Genomic DNA, 20,027 nt, shown 5'->3' with positions numbered 1-20,027 from the left:
CACTTTTGAGATGTCACTCTCAAAATCAGCTCAAATGTGGATAAACTCGTTAAACAGGTTTCGTGTAATATTCAACTCGATTTTTAGCTGCCCAACTTCATATTCACGCCTTCTGGAGCAAATTCAAAATTCTGGAGAAATTGAAAATCGCGCTGGAGGCTCCAGAATGACTGGAAATGGAAAAAATTTGGATTTGGGTAATTAATATTAGTTTTGGGACGTATTTTGACTATTTTTAACGTACTTTTAAAAAAAGCATAAATCGCCAAAAACAGTCAATTTTGAATTTTCAAAAATTCGCCAAAAATCGAAAAATGAACTTGGGCAGCTGAGAATTTGGTTTTGGGGGTTTTAGACTATGCTCTTTCCAAAAATCGCGGTCCCATTCAAATCGGAGTGTGACACCTCAAGTGGTTCCCTTGTTAGGTAAATTCACAAAATGTTACGAAATTTTTCAAATTTCATCCACTGAATTTTTTCTGAGCACTTTTTAAATACTCTCCTCATCATAATAACCAATAACCATATTCATACGGGTACATTAAATATTCATTATTTTTAGCTCGCCGGTATGATAGAACTTCGCAAACGTCTTCCGTTTAGCTTTCATTTGGTCTTCCTCCTCTTGCTATTCATTTCATTAATCCCTCGTGCTATTATTTTTCCATTCTGAGCAGTCGACAATCGACGATTCGATATTCACATGCACATGCTCGAAGCCGGGCACCACGAAACCGGAACTTGACAAGAAGACGAGTGAAGAAGACGACAACGACGGAGTATAAAATAAAAAATAAAAATAAACAGGATATAACGCGAAGACGTTGAAAGCAACACAACCGGTACCAGTATGAAAAAGGTGTTCCAGTGTTGACAGTGTTCGATTGTTTCATCGTTAATTTTTTTTTCTCAACGGGTATGTACCAAATTACTAATTTATTTATCGATATACCCGACTCCAAGTACCCAGTCAAAAATCCCACAGACACAATTCGCAGTGATAATATTACCTACTACCTACTAAAATTACGAGCAATACTTTAAACCAAAATAAAACCAAAATTCTTACCTTAAAAAGAATAAAAACATAGGTAAGAATTCTCCATAAATGTGGACACCACGACAAGGTCGGACAGCTGAGTTTTATCTTCGAACTTTGGCAGCTTTCATTTTATTATTGGTAGGGTAAATGCCGGGCGGAACTTCGGATCTTTCAAGCTCATCTCCGGATAAATCTAGATCCTGCATCATCTGCATAATTTCTCGTTCTTTTTTGATCTCTTCTTTATTGACGCCCTGGTGATGGTGATGATCGATGGGTATAGCTCCATTGGGTACAACGGGCGGAGGAGCGAATTTCAAATTAGCCAAAGATCCGTACGATCTGGACCGGTGCTCTTGCCGGATCGAGTACGAGAATGCTCTTTCGTTCAGATGGCCTTTACGTTTATAGATGCCAGTGTTGTAGACCGAATCACCCTCTTCGAGATCGTCTTCGTCGTCGAGACGAGACGCCGGAGCATGATGGGCTTTACCATTGGGCACAACGAACGAGTCTTTTTTCGCCTTGTGTTTCTTTTTCTTGGACGTGGCCGCTGTTTTGGCATCCATTGTGGCGTACTGTTGCATGAGGTACGCTTCGTGGGGGAAATGGCCCGGCTGGTAAGAGGCGACCGGACTCATGGGTCTGGCTGAGGGCATGTAGATGGGTTCTTCCATGGCTGCGATTGGGATAGCGGGGGGCATATGGTGTTTGGATAATTTACGTCCGGTTTGCACGTACATTTGTTGCGGAGCTATGGGTATCATGGATGGGGGTACGACGTGTCTGGGCATCGGTACCATTACCGGATGTTTACCTTTATGCGAGTACGATCCGGTAGATATGCGTCTGGGTGGATGCGGTAACGTGGTCGGTACCATCATCAGTGGTGGCGGACCGGGGGGCCCGTGTATCGGGTGGAAACCATTCATATGGGAAGCTGCTGGACGCAGCATTGTGCCATTAGTGGCGTACATGCCATTTAGATGAGGTGGAGGATAGGCACCTTTTGGATATCCTCGCATTATGGTTCCACCGCTAATCGAGCTCGGCGATTTGCCCATACCGTTCATGGCTGGTGATCCATTGGCTCTCATGAGTGTGCTAGCGGTGCCGTTACCGTTGGTGAAATAATAAAGGTCGTCGCGGCTACCCTCGGATAGCTTCTTGCGTCTGGTTCGTTCCTTGGTGGATTTCTTCGAGCTGCCGGATGATTTTTCTTCTTTGATGACCGGTGGAGGAGGTGGAGGTGGAGGAGCGTTCATTATCTGTCTTGGTCGGCTAGATCTGGAGCTGCGCATTGTGCTAGCTCCGTATTCTCCATACAGGGCTTCGCGATCAGCCGACAGATCTCTGGTACTTCCAGCCCAAACTTTATGGTTCTCGTCGCCGTTGTAGATGGAAACATCGTCCACCGAATTGGACAGCTCGATGTTCGAGCTGAGACCATTTTCTTGATGGTGATGATGATTGTGGTTGTTGTTGGGCGATTGCTGCTGCAGAGTACTATTTAAAGTTAACGTGCTTCCGGCAGCTGTGGCCGGCTGCGAGGCCAGTCTTCTCCATCCTTCGACCTTTTCAATACTGTTCGAAGAGGATTGCTGGCCATTGCACAATGTTCCATACAGACTGCCTCCACCAGCTCCATGTCCTAATCCATTTCCATTCATCAGTGAACCGCCATTTTCGATTTGTTTGGCGTACGAGGAATCTGCGTAAGCGTGGAAGCAACACCTTACGAGGGCGTTGGCGGCCACCTCGCGTTTGCAGATGAACGCGTGACATTCCAGCACCTTGATGCCGGTGGTACGTCTCAAGATGGCGGCGAATAGAGGAGGATGGTTAGGATTAGGGGATCTGGCGAAAGGCGAATCCAAAGGTAAGAATCTCGGTTGGGTGCTCGAAGATACAGATGATTTCTCCGGCACTAAGACGTACCGGACGGCGGCACAATAATGCAGAGAGTCGATGGGGAAGAACCTGGTCACCTTTTTATGGTTCTCGTCGACGTTCTCTAACAGCAGACCGTTGCTCCAGACACTGAGCCACGAGTCGATACCTCGAGCACCGTGAGCACCCTGTTCTGGGTACAGTTCTCTCAAAGGTTCTTGTATTCCTTGCAGACCATCTTTGGTAACGTGAGGTACGGCCGAGCCCAAGTACAGTACTCGGCATCGACAAATAGGGGTCGAATCGGAATCACAATTGCGCGACAGTAGAGGCATTTTGCACTTGTTCGAGGGGGATTTGAATTCAAAGGCGGGGTGTTTCATTCACCGAATTATAAAGTACACGGACACAAACACTTGGGGTTGACTTCAACGACGAGATTCACCCATCACGACCAGATCTCGCTGCCGGAAAACACTCGCAGCTCGAATATCCTACGATTTCCTCTATCGATCGAATAAATATACATAAATGCTCGCGAAATTTCCAACAACACGAAGAGGTACGCGATCACAGGTGTGAAAATCGACTCGCGACTCGCACTACGCGCCGAAAAAACCGAAATACAACAATAACAGCGACAATAAAAAACAGATACGACACAATAACAAGAACAACGCGAGCACGCCACACATTCACTGACTAACTCGGTGAAAAAAATTTTCACGTCGTGTTGTAGTCGTCGATTCCACCACTTCCACTACGAGTCTCGAACTCTCCTCGGTCTTCGAAACAAGAACAAGAACAAGAACGGCAATCCACAACCAACTCTTGGACGAACGATGAGTGTACACTACACACTCGAATGCGTGTGTTGTACTGGGTAACCTGTTGCTTGTGTTGCGATGACCTCTAGAATTCCTTTTTTTCTCTCTCACTCGCGTACCTCTCTCCGATCCCTAACCTGTGATACCTTTACCTACACATCATCGACCGGCGAATAGAAAAAAAAAGCAGAAGAGCGCATCTATAAGCCACTTCGACACGTATATAACCATTATACTCTCTCTCTATTCTTCTTCCGTCTTACCTGTCCTGTGTTACCTGTGCCGAAGCCGACGCGGGGCTCTGCCCCTGCTCTGCTCATCGCCATCCCACCGAGTCGAGCCTGCCCCCCGTTGCCCCTGGGTCCCCATTTTTTTTGTAAATCTGCGATCTACGCACTGTGGATCGGATAATACACCTGCGCGCATGCGTATTACCGTTCGTCTGTGTCGCGTTGGGTCGTCTTGTTTACGTGTTGTCGTAATACGGTAGGATTTTTCATTACATTTGAGGAAAATTTTAAAGGATTTTTTGGAGGAATTTTTTTTTCAATATTGTAAACCTCGATTTTTGATTGCATACAATTTAAAAAATTTATAGTCTACGGTTATCAATAGAAATTGAGAACTGTCCTATGTCCTATTCTTCTAAAATTAGAACTATTTTCAAAATTTAAAAATATCGTCTCATTTCGTTGGAATATCAAAAAATTGAATTAAAAGATTGATATCGACTCCAAAAACTGAGAAAAAGAGAAAAAAAAAACATTTTCACAAAAAAAAACATCGAATCCCAAAGTGAATAAATTGGTGTTGAAATTGTATTGATTTTTGTTATTTTCTCGTATTATTTCGCTCTAATTATTTGTATCAACTACCCTATCTATACATTTTTTAATACCGTCAAACTCCCTGATTTCGGACACAAATTTCAACTAAGTAAGTACATACATAATAAAAAATAAACAGTGAAAAAAATTAAACCTGGAATATATTTCTTATAATTGTATAGTTTCTGGGAGAAAATTGTTCATGTTTCCTTTTGATTTTGTTTTTATCGATTAAAAACCTGGTGTCCGAAATTGGGGAAGGGGGTGATTGACGGTAATTCAAATTTTTTTGAAAATTGAAATATAGCAGACTTGATACGATAAAGTAAAATAGAACAAAAAATTGTCATCCCCCCCTCATTTAAAGGATCGCAGGAGAGAAAAGTACATAATTGAAAACATTGGAAATACTCGTAGTTGAAGAATCTCTTCCGACTAAACGACGATTCAATTTAAATTCAAAGAACTGAAAAAGTTCAACCATTTTTAAAATGAATGTTGGATAAAAAGAATAATTGGCCATAATAATGTTAATATTTTGTAATTTTACATCAGTGAACCGATGATTGATGAGTCATTTTGTCGGCTGAAATTTTTTTATATTTATAATATATATATGTATGTACCTATACCTAGTTTTCACACATTTCATTTTAGGACAGGAGGGGTGTTTTTTTTCAGTAGTTGAAATTTCTCGCCGTAAAGTCCAACTCAATTTTTGGAGAAAATCTAATTACGTAAAAAATTTAAAAGTTCAAAGTCGAGTTTTTCTTAATGCTCAATTTTCTAAAGCTCTCCAAATTCTGAAGCTGTAATTTAAAAATTTGAAAAAATGCTTGCAAGCATATTATTCTAATGATATTTACAATTATAAACTTATCGTGATATTTGTTGAATTTGCAAAACCATAGTCAACTGCAGGTGGATTTCAAGTCGTTTTGGAGCCTCCAGCGACTTTTTAAAAAATACTGGAGCCTCCAGTAGATTTTTGAAACTTGAAATTTCTCCAAATTAGTTTGCGAAAAAAATTCCGGCTTTCCATCTCCGTTTGATGAAATTTTGGAGAAATTTCAAGTCTCAAAAATCTACTGGACGCTCCAGTAATTTTCAAAAACTCGCTGGAGGCTCCAAAACGATTTGAAATCCACCTGCAGTTGACTTCGTAGTGTATTGAAATTAGTTTGCAGAGTAAATTTCGGCTTTCCATCTCCGTTTGATGAAATTTTGTGGGAATTTCGAGTTTCAAAAATCTGCTGGAGGCTCCAGAACTGCTCAAAACGGTTTGAAACAGTTTCCAATCGATTTGGCATGCCGAAAATAGGGTATATTCCAAGTTTCAGCTTTCTCGGTCAATTTGGTAAAATTTTGATTTTTCCCCTCATTTTTGGCCTTTTGATTTTCAAAAATTCACCAAAAATCGAAAAACGCACTTTAGCACTTGAAATTTTGACAGGTGATGAATTTTCGTCTGATCTTTCGATCTACGTTTGTACGGTTTAAAAAATTTCGTGCAAGTCGTATGTTGGAACGCAAAATCTGCCACTTCGGCTGACCTGTCAATCAAAATAGCCGCCATTTTGTAAGTAGGGACACTTTTTTTTGAGGACAAGGGCTAGAAATGTTCCTCAGGACTCCCCCCTTTAGAAAAAAGTTGTCCCGGAGGATCGGCAGGGGGTGCAGGTGATCCTTATGCGGGCCCCCTGACTAGTATGTTATTAGGATTTCAGAGATCCTCGTCAATTGGCCATGGTAAACAATATTGAGATAAAAATACAATCTGGTCTTCAGGAGATTTTGTTATTTTATGAATTTCATTACTCACAATCGATTTCAAAAAAATTGTTGAACCAACATCTGACGTGCCGAGGGTTAATACATACTTCGGCAAATGATACGCTCAAAATATCTTGTTTTTCAGACAGTTGAAATATCCTTGATGGTTCACAAAATTTTGAAATCGATAGAGAGCAACAAAATTGAGCAACTCAGTTTCGTTGAATTTTTTTCAAAATCTTTCAGATCATTTTTGTTTATTAGAATCAGTTTCTCAAAGGCCAGTTCGAAAAAAATACACATCCTACATGCCTGAAATTAATGAGAAAGGATTTCCAGATCTTAAAACGGATTTAGCTTAATGTTTCCATTCAAAATTTCGGAATAATAGAAAAACGTATCAGTTGTAGTTTTCATTTGTCTTTAGGAGGACAATCGAGCTGAAAAAACAACAACATACCTAACTCATGAGAAAGAACGACTTCAGTGTTACAAAGTAGGTAGGCACCATTTTTTTTTTTTTTTAAATTTATGACCTCATTCCAAAGTTTCAAAAATACTAATTGATAGACCATAGTAATCCCAACTAGAAGTAATATACGACGTAACGTGTAAAAGGATAAATATGTTTTTAAATCGAGTTTAATAATATGTAGAGCAACGCATCACTTGACGAAACAGCTGAGCTAGCTAAGGTGGATCTACTTCTACACATAAAAAACTTCCGAATGCGGCGACCTTTAATCCTATACCCCAACCACTCCATTAATAAATACCAGATTTTACTAAATGGCTCACACATTTACGCATACCCATTACCCAACCCACACATGTACAAAATAATATTTTCTAAGAGCAGACAGAAACAAAACAGAGGCTTGTTAAGGGGTGATTGCGGATGACGCGAATGTATCATAAAGTCGTGTTTAAGAAACTGTGTCGGAATTTACGTTTTTACTTTGTGCTGATACGTATTAAGAATTTTGCTCGGTGCGTAATTACTTATTGGTAATATTTGTGATTAATATTATTACTCGATTGGTGAGTTGATTTTGATTAATTTAATACCTGTTTCACTTCTTACCTAGGTACTCCAAAAAATTATTAAATAGGGAGTTTGGGATGAATTGCGAGATGAATAATATTAGATCACACGTAAGATTTGAGAAAACCTTCGAGTGTCTTTGAAATGTAAAATAAGCTAAAATCATAATGAAACGCATGCTCTCTGTATAGGAGGAACTCCTTCCGAAGTACTAACTTGCTATCACTTTCTTCTTGCGAGAACCAGAAATTAATATTTTTATTTTGATCAGATTATTTTTAGGACTAAAAATTCTAGAGAAAGACCACTAATTGAAGTGTGCTTACAGCGCGATTTTATAAACGATGAGCCACACGCCATTACAAGTTTTTAAAAAAAATGGAATTTCACCATGTTTGAGACCTTTTAGAGGTGAGAGGAGGAGAGGGGGAGGATAGATGGTTCAGAAATGTCGGGTCAAAAAATCCATAAATAAATAATTGATCTCAGTACCTAATTTATTTTAATTTTTTCTCAATTTCAGTGCAAATTGTGGACCTTGCACCCCAGAGGTGTTGAAATCCCATTTCGAAACCTAGTGTTAAAAAAAGTATTTAAAAAAAGTGTCCATGAATACCGTAATTTTTCTAGATATTCAAATGATAAGCCACAAATTTAAAAAGTGCAAAAATATTCAGTTTTTAGATTCTTGCTTTTGTTTAAAATAGCGGCGAAATTATTTCAATATGTTTCACTCTTAAAATTATAGCACGAAAAATGGATTTTCTCGTCAATTCGTTGATAAATGGGGGGAGGGGGGAAAGAGGATTTTTTCACATGTTCGTCTACACATTGGTAAAATATCTCAAAATGCAAAAATTTTCATTTTTTAGGTTTCTGATGGTATTTTTGCGATAAGTGTAAAACTTGTAATTTTTTTTCGAAAATGCCATTCAAATTTTTTGATACGTTATTCTACATAAAAAGGACTAAAATTGAGAATTTTTTCAGAATTTTTACTCGCCGAGATCATGGTTATATTTAAATTGGGTCATTCCATGCCAAATCGGCGGATTTTTGCACGAGGGGTCTTCGATTTTTTTCAAAATCAGATCATTTGTAGAAGTCATCAAACGATGACGAATGACGCAAACCGGACATTTTTTCGATTTTTTTTTTACGGAGCTGTGGCGCTTCAAAGTTCTCCAAAATGGCCGAAAATGGAAACTTTCAGTTGCAAATTGCTCCGGTTGTACGTAGTATAGAATTTTGAACTTTTTTTCAAATTGTAGTACTTTGAGAGGGTAATCGACGAGTGATGTCAAAATCAGTGTTGCTACTTTCAAAAACCTAAAAAAATCGATTTTAAAACTTATAATTTAAATATAACCACGATGTCCGCCAGTAAAAATTCTGAAAAAATTCTCAGTTTTAGTCCTTTTTATGTAGAATAACATATCAAAAAATTGGACTGGCATCTTTTTTCGTTTTCGAGAAAAAAAAAATTACAAGTTGTACAATTGCTGCAAAAGTACCATCAGAGACCTAAAAAATGAAAATTTTTGCATTTTTGAAATATTTTACCAATGTGTAGACGATAATGTGAAAAAAATCCCCTCCCCCCAATTTGTCGACAAATTGACGAAAAATGCGTATATTTCACTCTTGAAATAAAAATTTATAGCACGAAAAATGTCAATTCGTTGACAAATGGGGGAAGGGGATTTTTTTCAAATATTCGTCTACACATTGGTAAAATATTTCGAAAATGCAAAAATTTTCATTTTTTAGGTTTCTGATGGTACTTTTGCAGCGATTCTAAAACTTGTAATTTTTTTTTCTCGAAAACGAAAAAAGATGCCAGTCCAATTTTTTGATATGTTATTCTACATAAAAAGGACTAAAACTGAGAATTTTTTCAGAATTTTTACTGGCGGACATCATGGTTATATTTAAATTATAAGTTTTAAAATCGATTTTTTTAGGTTTTTGAAAGTGGCAACACTGATTTCGACATCACTCGTCGATTACCCTCTCAAAGTACTACAATTTGAAAAAAAGTTCAAAATTCTATACTACGTACAACCGGAGCAATTTGCAACTGAAATTTTCCATTTTCGGCCATTTTGGAGAACTTTGAAGCGCCACAGCTCCGTCAAAAAAAAATCGAAAAAATGTCCGGTTTGCGTCATTCGTCATCGTTTGATGACCTCTACAATGATCTGATTTTGAAAAAAATCGAAGACCCCTCGTGCAAAAATCCGCCGATTTGGCATGGAATGACCCATTATAAGTTTTTAAATCGATTTTTTTGGTTTTTGAAAGTGGCAACACTGATTTTGACATCATTCGTCGATTACCCTCTCAAAGTACTACAATTTGAAAAATAGTTCAAAATTCTATACCACGTACTACAACCTGAGCAATTTGCAACTGAAAAATTCCATTTTCGGCCATTTTAGAGAACTTTGAAGCCCCACAGCTCCGCCAAAAAAAATCGAAAAAATGTCCGGTTTGCGTCATTCGTCATCGTTTGATGACCTCTACACATGATCTGATTTTGAAAATAATCAAAGACCCCGTTCGCAAAAATCCGCCAATTTGTCATGGAATGACCGAATGGCAATTTTCCCCTCACAAAACCATGGTATCTATCTAAAAGATTTTTTGTTGTTGAAAAAATCACTTTTTCAACCAAACTTTCAGAAAACTCCCCACTCAACTCTCCCCCCCCCCCCACACACACAACACACAAAAATTAACGCAATCAAATTTTTCGCAGGAAAATTTTCAAAAAAAAAAAATGAAATTGAAAGCAAAGTATTTTTAAATTTTAATCAAAATTATAAAAAATAATAGTGTGCTACGCACACTAAAAACAAGTTGCCAATTTTATCAAAAATAAACATTTTTCCCAATGATTTCAACGTTTTATTGTGCGTTTGAATTTTTTAATTTTTTCACTACCCATTTTTAAAATCACTACTTTTTTACTACTTTCACTACCTGTTATAGAATACCCTGAAAAAAATAATTCCATCAACCTATAATTTTAACCTAAATGGATATTCAGATATGTTTTTTTTTGTTTTTGTTTTTGCAGTTAAACCAGAATCCACCTAAAAATGATCAGAATCCTTCGAGTTTGCTTCTACCAGCTGCTAATTTCAACACTGACATTAACTTCAGCTCAATCAACTCACTTCTGTTATGGCAATATATACTGCAACTGCAACGCAGAAGACATCAACAATAAGGCATATTTCTGCAGCGAACCCAGCATCAAAGACATGGTAATTTTGAACGTACGTTACACCGCTAATATCACACATATAGAAATCGAAAGCGTGAAAACTTTCAACCAACCAGATTACCATATGTTATTTGCCAACATAGACGAATGGACTTCGCATCCAGTCAATTTCACAATACAACAATCTGCAGTTCCAGCGGTACCATTTATCGAACTTTTCAACATTTTCAGCCTGAAAAACACAGTCCGAAATTTAACTTTCACAAAGGCGAAACAGCTACCTGACTCAACAGCGCCTCCTGTTTTCAGGTCAAATCACCTCTCAAAACTGTATTCAGTTATTGTATTGAATTTATCAGAGAACAATTTCGAAGACTTGCCCGAACACCTATTCGCAGACATGGTTAAATTAGAACAACTATTCTTGAATGGGAATAGTCTGCGAAAACTGCCAGCTAAAATATTCAAGTCTTTGAAAAACCTCAAAGTCCTGAACCTTTCTAGAAATCGGCTTCTTTTAATGAATGAAAAACCGTTCTTAAAGCCGGATTCGGGGACTGAAATAAACTTAATCGATAACGATTTCGAATACGTACCGGAGGAAGTGGTCATGAAAGTGGTATTGAATAAAAATCATGTGCGAAGAATGCCTGCCAAAATATTCACCCCTTTGAAAAACCTCACAAGTCTGGATCTTTCTGAGAACAAGCTGTCGTCGCTGGATAAGTATATTTTCCGCGATTTAATTTCTTTGGAAAATTTGAACCTGAATGGAAATAATATTTCAGACCTATCGTACTCGTTATTCAAATCGCAAACTCACTTGAAAAATTTACAGCTGGCAAACAACCAATTGAAAAATTTAACGATGGGTGTTTTTCGTAAACTGAAAAACTTGACTACTTTAAATTTGAGCGGAAATAGATTAAATGACCTGACGAAGCCGGTGTTCAGCTCATTAACTCGGCTAGAAAACTTGCAATTGGCGAACAACGAAATAAGCGAGTTGAAAAAAGGCATCTTTGATGATTTAAAACATCTCAAAACGGTGGATTTGTTCGGCAATAAAGTAAATCCTCAACCCCGAACTACATCGTGGACTGCAAAGAAATGCGCATATCACGAACCCGAATTTCGCTCGTGGCTATGGAAACTTGGATCGCATTTGGAAAATGCTTTCAAGGGAGCTTTTGGTGCCACAGAAACGTTAACGCCACGAACATACCTTTTACGTGGCGGAGTCGGCCATATGCGCAACATTTTACCCTAAAACTGTTTTTCAATTTCATACCACTAACAGTAACCAGGGGACTAAAGCAGAAAATTTTAGGAACAGACGAAAATGAAAGGAAAGAGAATGCAAAAATACATCACAAGCCAAACTTCCTGGTGTTAAAGCGCATTTTTGGATTTGTGGTGAATTTTTAAAAATATCTTGTAATTTGAGCCAAAAATGGAGAAAAATCAAAATTTTACCAAATTGACCTAGAAAGCTAAAATTTGGTATGCGCCCTATTTTTGACCAACCAAATTAATTGGGAACAGTTTCTAACAGTTTCGAGCAGGTCTGGAAGCACGAGATAATTTTTGAAAGTTTTTTCCACGGATTTTTAAAAAAATCGAAAAATAAATGTAGGCAGCCGAAATTTTGGTTGTTGAGGTTTCAGACCATACTCTTTCCAAAAATCGCGGTCCCGTTCAAGTCGGAGGCGGACACCTCGAGTGGTTTCTTTGTGAGTCGATTGGAATAGTCTTCAGTCACATTTTGGAAATTTCAAATTGTCAAAAAGGGGTTTAAAAAAACTGTCAAAATTATTATGTGGGAATTTCAAATTTCAAAAAGCTGCTGGAGGCTCTAGAACTGTTGTTCCTATTTGAAATAGTTTTCAATCGATTCAGAGAGTCGAAAATAGAGTACCTAATACATAGGTTTGGGCACTAACATACCAAATCTTGGCTTTCGAAGTCAATTTGATAATTTTTTTCTCATTTTCTGACTTTTTGATTTCGAATAAATGAAATTTTGGCTGGTCAATAGTTATGTGCTTTTTCATGCTCTTTCGATTTAGCTTTGTCTGGTTCAAAATATTTTCTGCAAGTTGAATTGTATTTGTATATAAGTGTAAAATATTTTCATTTTCATCTTTTTAAATGTACCTACTTACGTAATTTACTCATAAAAAAAAAGTTATCCATCGGATGTGCTTTTTACTATTCTGTATTCATATACTTAAATTTATAATTTTTAAATTTTTTTAATAATCGCGATAATTTGCGAAATTTTACACAGTGTTTGTCAGTTATTGTTGTTGACTTTATTACATGTCTTGCTCTAGTATTTACCTATCAACCTGCATTTCATTTGAGCAAGAAGCCATAATATCATTAGGTTTACTTTTTTTTGTACCTATATACTTAAGTTAATCAGTTATCATAAGTTGTTCTCACCTCAATTTCCATTAGATACGTCTTGAAAAATGAATGTCTTTCGTGTACATTTTTTCAAAATACGAGTATTTATCAATACCTAAGAAATTTTTCAAGGTTTCATTCAGATCAAGAAATTTGTTCTCCATAGATGAAACACACTGTGTTTGGTCATTTATGGTACGATATTCGTTGCAGCGAGCGCATTTGATCAGTTTTCATACTTTGTTTAAAAATGTGTCCAGTTGTTTAATCTCCATTCCGTTATTTTGTAATTTTTGTACTAGATGATTTCAACCGAATAATTTTTTTTTCCAATTTGACATTTTTCATGAACGTTATAGTCAGGAGACCCGCATAAGGATCAATTGCACCCCTCCTGCCGATCAACCGGGACAACTTTTTTCTTGAAGGGGGAGGAGTCCTAAGGAATATTTCTAGCCTTTGTCCTCAAAAAAAAAGTGGCCCTACTTACAAAATGGCGGCCATTTTGATTGACAGGTCAGCAGAAATCGCAGATTTTGCGTTCCAACATAGGACTAGCATAACATTTTTCAAACCGTACAAAAGTAGATCGAAAGAGCAGGCAAAAATTCATCACCTGTCAAAATTTCAAGTGCCAAAGTTCCTTATTCGATTTTTGGTGAATTTTCAAAAATCAAATTTAGGCCAAAATGTGAGAAAAAAATCAAAATTTGACCAAATTGATCTAGAGAGCCGAAATTTGGGATATACCCTGTTTTCGACCTGCTAAATCGATTGAAAACTGTTTCAAATCGTTTTGAGTAGTTCTGGAGCCTCCAGCAGATTTTTGAAACTCGAAATTCCCACAAAATTTCATCAGATAGAGTTGGAAAGCCGAAATTAATTATGCAAACTAATTTCAATACGCTATGAAGATGACTGCAGGTAGTGCAGGTGAATTTTAAGTCGTTTTGAAGCCTGCAACGATTCTTTGAAAATTACTGGAGCCTCCAGTAGATTATTTAAATTTGAAATTTCCCCAAATTTTCATCAAATGGAGATGGAAAGCTGAAATTAACTATGCACTCCAATTTTGACACCCTCTGAAGACGGCTTCAGATGGGTTCAACGTTCAAGTCATTTTGGAGCCTCCAGCGACTTTTTGAAAATTATTAGAGCCTCCAGCAGATTTTTGAAACTTGAAATTTTCCCGAAATTTCATCAAATGGGGTTAGGAAGCCAAAATTTACTCTGCAAACTAATTTCAATACAATATGATGTCGAGTGCATGGTGGTTTCAGGTGGGTTTCAGGTGATTTTGAAGCTTCAAGCTACTTTTCGGGAATTTCAATTCTCCAAAACACGCCACGAAACCTTTCAAAAAGTCACTGGAGGCTCCAAAATTACTTGAACACACATGAAGTCGTCTTCAGATGGTGTTAAAATAGGAGTGCATAGTTAATTTCAGCTTTCCATCTCCATTTGATGAAATTTTGGGGAAATTTCAAATTTCAAAAATCTACTGGAGGCTCCAGTAATTTTGAAAGAATCGTTGGAGGCTCCAAAACGACTTAAAATTCACCTGCAGTCGTCTTCATAGCGTATTGAAGTTAGTTTGCAGAATTAATTTCGGCATTCCAACTCCATTTGATGAAATGTTGTGGGAATTCAGAGTTTCAAAAATCTGCTGGAGGCTCCAGAACTGCTATCTAAAATTTCAGCTTTTTAGGTCAATTTGGTAAAATTTTGATTTTTTCTCACATTTTGGCCAAAATTTTATTTTTGAAAATTCACCAAAAATCGAAAAAGGTAGGTACTTTCGCACTTGAAATTTTGACAGGCGATGAATTTTTGCCTGCTCTTTCGATCTACCTTTGTACGGTTTAAAAATTTTTACGTCACCTCCAAACGACTCAAAATAATTAAAAATGGAGTACTAACTACATACTAGGTAAATTTCATTCAACAACTCAATTGGTTAAAATGTTGTGGAAATTTCAATCTTCAAAAATCTGCTAGGGTGCTCCGGAACTACCACTCAAAATGGTTCGAAACCGTTTCCAATCGATTTGGAGGGTCGAAAACAAGGCACACACCAAATTTCAGCTTTCTTGGTGTATTTGGTAAAATTTTGATTTTTCCCTCCATTTTTAACCCAAGTTTGATTTTTCAAAAATTCATTCAAAATCAAAACCGTTTGTGAACTCAAAAATTCGATCTATTGTTTCCAAATTCGTATTCGAAAAATAAGATCACCTCAATTCAAACCTGATGGAAAATTATTTCAGCTAATTTTCAAATTCCGTGATTTTAGATTTTTTTTTTTTGATTTGCCATTGAAAATGAAAGGTCACAGGAGTAGAAGTGACTTACGTAACTTCTCTCATAAGGATTATAAAATTACTCACTTATTCTCATACGCGAGTTCATTTTTGGAAGGAAATTTGTACACACCTGAAACAAAGAAAAATTAAGGTGGATTAGTTGGTTATAAAATTTTGAAATAATAATGGCCAAAGGCCAAAGTAAAAATTCTGACGATCTCGATGTTTAATGAAGAACCAGAAATGAATATTCACAAATAAAGTACATATCATAAAAATTGTAAAATTGATTATGAAAATCGCTTAAAAATATCAAATATTGATGGACCATCAAAAAACGTCTTATTTTGGTTAAATTTTGCACACACTGCTTAGATTATTGAAAAATGCCAAGAATTAATCGGAAATCCTCAAAATTTAATAAATAATGATAATTTGTCAAAACTGCACAAAGTTTCATAAAATTTGTCCATTTTTTCAACCAAGTTTCCAGAGAGATCTCCACTTGACCCCACTCCCTCCTCCTCAACATACAAAAATTAACCAATGTTAAATTTTTCACAGGAAAACTTTTTAAAAAAATCGAAATCGGAAGAAAATTTGTGTATAAAGTTATAAGTATTTTTTAATTTGAATCAAAATTATAAAAAAAAAAACAATACAAATAGGTAAACGAATTTTTTCACTACCTATTTTAAATAAATTCACTACTTTTTCACTTTTTTGTCAGACTTTTTTTCTCTTTCTTTATTAAAATTGGTAAAATAGAACTTGAGAATACTGATCGTTCAAAATTTGTAATCTTTAAATCTATTCACAAAGACTGAAAGTAATCTTGCCTGTAATCAAGTTGTTTTTTTTCTTCAAATAAATCATAATGAAGTATCATCCTAGGACTAGATGTTTTTGTTTATATCGTTGGAATATAGAGTTGGAGAAATTTTCGTTTTTGAAAGTGGAAAATGAAAAAATTGCAACTCGAGTTGGGAAACTTCGATCACTAATGAGTTCTTTTGATTTTAATTTCTTCCGTAGAAGAAAATATTTAGTACTTCGGGACGGAGAAAATTGCCAATTGTAACTATTTTGAGGAGAAAAGAATTCAATTACAGTTCAGCATTTTCCAAATTTTTCTATCTTCCTTTCTCCCACTGAAATTTCCCTTCCGATTTTTACTTTTGTCTCCAGAAAAAGAAAATGAGAGAAAAATCGACCTTCTTTGAGTGTTTTTGATTATTCACACTTCCCTTGAATTCTTTTTTAAACCGACTCCGGATAAAGAGCGCCGATCCTTTTGATAGTCTAATCTAATTCAATACGAACAATAATAATTGATCACGAAAATAAGTCGACATTCAAAAAAGGATTTTGGCTGAAAATAAGGGGGTGAAAGAGCAAGGAAAAATACAAGAGAATGAAAAATTGTGGGTGCTAAAGAATAGTTAGTTCAGCTTAATAAAATATATTGATCCAAGAGATCACAAGATCACTTTATCACAAGATATTTCTTAAAATCAAATTCTACCTCCGTTATCATAATCCTCTGTAAAGAAAATCGGAAACATCCTGCATCGAAGTCGAAAATCACCGGCGTAAAAACGGTTTCCTTTTTCACGACAAAAATCTTCATTTATCGTAATCATTGCACTAATGAGTGAATTCGATAACGAGATGATTAATCAAATGGAAGCAAGCAAGGAAAAAAAAATTCAGCCCTACGGTAACTTTCTTTTTCTCATGATAAAGTAAACTCACTATTGCACTGTTACCGGTTGCTTGACCACTTGAGACTACTTGTTTCACCCGGTCACTTCCTAATTTAATCCGTAGACCGTGATCGGTCCGTTGTTATGTCCTTTTGCGTTCGCTAACCAGCCAATTTCACTGTTATCGATACGTAATCGATTTAGAATCCTGAGTTAATGATCGCGTTAAATATAGCGGAATATTAATTAGCGTCGCGCGAGTAGCAAAATCAATCGACCAAGCGTGTCTCAAAGATATACTATATTTATTTTTATTCCTATGTACGTTAGGTACGTTTTTACCTATACCAAAAATAAACAAAATAAAGAAAAAAAAGAAGAGAAAAAATTGACGCGATATTGACAGCTGTGGCGACTAATTAGGAAAACCTCGATGCACAGTTGAAAATCCATTAAAGTCGCTCAACAGCACGCTTTCGATGGGTGGCAATGGTAAGGCAAGAGTGAAACGCGTCATCGAGTCGCGTCGTTGCTGCGATTCGAAGCGATTAATTACGCTTTTATCGATTTCTAATTGAAATATGTAGTATGTTTGATCAATGATCAAGTCGACCAGAATGCTTGAATGGAGAAGTTACTACCGACAACGTAACGTGATGATGATGATGCTAGAATCGCGAACCCAAAGAGCATATAGTACAGCTATGAATGGGACTTGGGAGGCTGGCTGGCTCACTGCTCATGATTTCATGATAGATGCTAGCGCCTGAGAAAGTTACACCTAGGCCACCATTACGACTTCAACGTGTCAATTGGTTTGATTCGAGAAGATTCTTTATTTCACGAAGGCGTCAGGAAGAGTAAGAGACGGCCGATGAAGCAGGCAACAGCATCAACTAAATTATATTTGCTGATTGCAAGAGGGTGACTAAATTTATTTAAAAAGGATATCACCATGCCTAAATTTTCGAAACAAATTTCATCAGCTATGAATCGGTAGATTAAGATAGGTCACAAAGAGACCCCGATCAATTGTAGGATTTTTGAGAATTTTTTAAAAACCTCAATATTATTCCTTAAAATCGAAATTATTGTCATGAAAATACGTAGGTACCTATTGATAAATTTTCAATTTTTGATAACAAACGATCGATTCAAGATGAATTTCTCAAATTTTGTTCCGTATCTTCCGAAAATGAAGCCTAAATTGAGAGGGGGAAAAATGAATCACACTCTTTCGCGCATTCATTTACCTATTTGCATTTTTTTTTTTCGAAACCTAATGTGTAATGATAGATATTGTACAAAATGATGGTATCACCGCAACCATAGGATTAGAAAAAATGATCGAAATAAGTGAACAGAAAAAATACAACGGAGATGAATTTTTCAGAACTAAAGATTCAATAAATTTTACTTGAATTAGCTATTTTTAACCCTTTCGAGGTTCTCATGATTCGGGTAAAACGAACTTAAATGCCTTGTGAGTTTGTCATGAGGCCACACTACCTACATCCAAAACTACAAAACAGAAAAAAAATGTATACCCAAAAATATTCATATCGAGTAAGAAGGAATTTGAAAAAACAGATTTTGCTCACTTCCAGTAAGAAAAACGTGTGGGGAAAAATGAGAAAAAAAATTGTAAATTGTCACATAACAGCAACTATGTAAAAATTCGATTTTCTCATTTAAGATTACTTCATGTAAATTCGACATAGATTTTTGAATCCGATTTCTTTCAACTTTGCTCACCCCGGTTCTTCAGTCCAAGAACCTCCTCACTGAACATACGTACATGATGGAAAAATTGCATACACTCCGCCCATTCACGGAGCACCACATGCAAAATTACTTACAGACAATTTTGAATTTTGTGATTTTCAAGGAAATTTTCAGGTCTAGTCGGAAGATGAATTTATTTTATGTAAGCTTATAATTTATTCTATTGAAACATTCTTGAATAAAATATGAAAAATATGCATATGTACTTGAGCCCAAATTTGTTTTTTTTTTGCAAATTTTTGGAAATTCAAAATTGACCATTTTTGACAATTTGCCTATGCTTAAAAAAAATTAATACACATCTTATGTAATAAAAATCAGTCCTAAAAATAATATCAACTCTTTCAAGCCATAGGTACCTCAACATTTCTGGTCACTCTGAAGCCTATACAGCTTGATATTTGATTTCTCCAGAACTTTTAAATTTCTCCAACAAACGTGCAAATCAGTTTGATTGCGTAAAAATTGAGTTGTGGATTATCCTCGCTTGTTTAAAGGATTTATGCACATTTCAGCCGATTTCAAGGCAGACACCTCAAGTGTGTTTTTTTGACCAACATATTTTTAATGATACATACCAGGGAACCTCTTGAGGTGTCACACTCCGATTTGAACGGGAGCGCGATTTTTGGAAAAAGCATAGTCTAAAACCCCCAAAACCAAATTTTCAGCTGCCCAAGTTCGTTTTTCGATTTTTGGCGAATTTTTGAAAATTCAAAATTGACTGTTTTTGGCGATTTATGCTTTTTTTAAAAAAGTACTTACTTGATCAATAAAAATGGTCAAAATAAGTCCCAAAACTAATATTAATTACCCAAATCCAAATTTCACCATTTCCAGCCATTCTGGAGCCTCCAGCGTGATTTTTTCAATTTTTCCAGTATTTTGAAATTGCTCCAGAATGGCTGGAAATGGTAAAATTTGGTTTTGGGTAATTAATATTAGTTTTGGGACTTATTTTGAACATTTTTATTGATCAAGTACGTACTGTTCCAAAAAAAGCATAAATCGCCAAAAACAGTCAATTTTGAATTTTCAAAAATTCGCCAAAAATCGAAAAATGAACTTGGGCAACTGAAAATCTGGTTTTGGGGGTTTTAGACTATGCTCTTTCCAAAAATCACGGTCCCGTTCAAATCGGAGTGTGACACCTTAAGAGGTTCCTTTGTTTGATGGAACGAGGAA

At 36.3% G+C, this 20,027-nt stretch overlaps 2 protein-coding genes across 4 annotated transcripts in view; one reads left to right on the top strand and one right to left on the bottom strand.

Annotated features, from left to right (window-relative positions):
* LOC135835285 (uncharacterized) overlaps window positions 1–3,987 on the bottom strand; it is a 58,163-nt gene extending 54,176 nt beyond the window's left edge. For both annotated transcript variants that reach the window (XM_065349468.1, XM_065349467.1), the window contains exon 1: window positions 1,070–3,987. In XM_065349468.1, coding sequence (XP_065205540.1) covers window positions 1,144–3,315 — 2,172 coding nt within the window. In that variant the 5' untranslated portion in view covers window positions 3,316–3,987 and the 3' untranslated portion in view covers window positions 1,070–1,143. The remainder of the gene's footprint in view (window positions 1–1,069) is intronic.
* On the top strand, window positions 819–13,118 carry LOC135835286 (toll-like receptor 3). 2 transcript variants are annotated; one of them, XM_065349471.1, is made up of 2 exons: window positions 819–916; window positions 10,487–13,118. In XM_065349471.1, exon 2 carries the CDS (start codon window positions 10,509–10,511, stop codon window positions 11,904–11,906), a length of 1,398 nt encoding a protein of 465 aa, XP_065205543.1. In that variant the 5' UTR covers window positions 819–916; window positions 10,487–10,508; the 3' UTR covers window positions 11,907–13,118. The 2 variants fall into 2 exon arrangements, with proteins under 2 accessions (XP_065205543.1, XP_065205542.1); XM_065349470.1 differs by lacking the exon at window positions 819–916 and adding an exon at window positions 7,152–7,400.
* The last annotated feature ends 6,909 nt before the right edge of the window (window positions 13,119–20,027 follow it).

The sequence above is a fragment of the Planococcus citri genome, chromosome 2 (assembly GCF_950023065.1).
Source record: "Planococcus citri chromosome 2, ihPlaCitr1.1, whole genome shotgun sequence".
Lineage (NCBI taxonomy): Eukaryota > Metazoa > Arthropoda > Insecta > Hemiptera > Pseudococcidae > Planococcus > Planococcus citri.
Note: the sequence above shows the minus strand (reverse complement) of the source record. Positions and strands in the feature narration are given on the sequence as shown.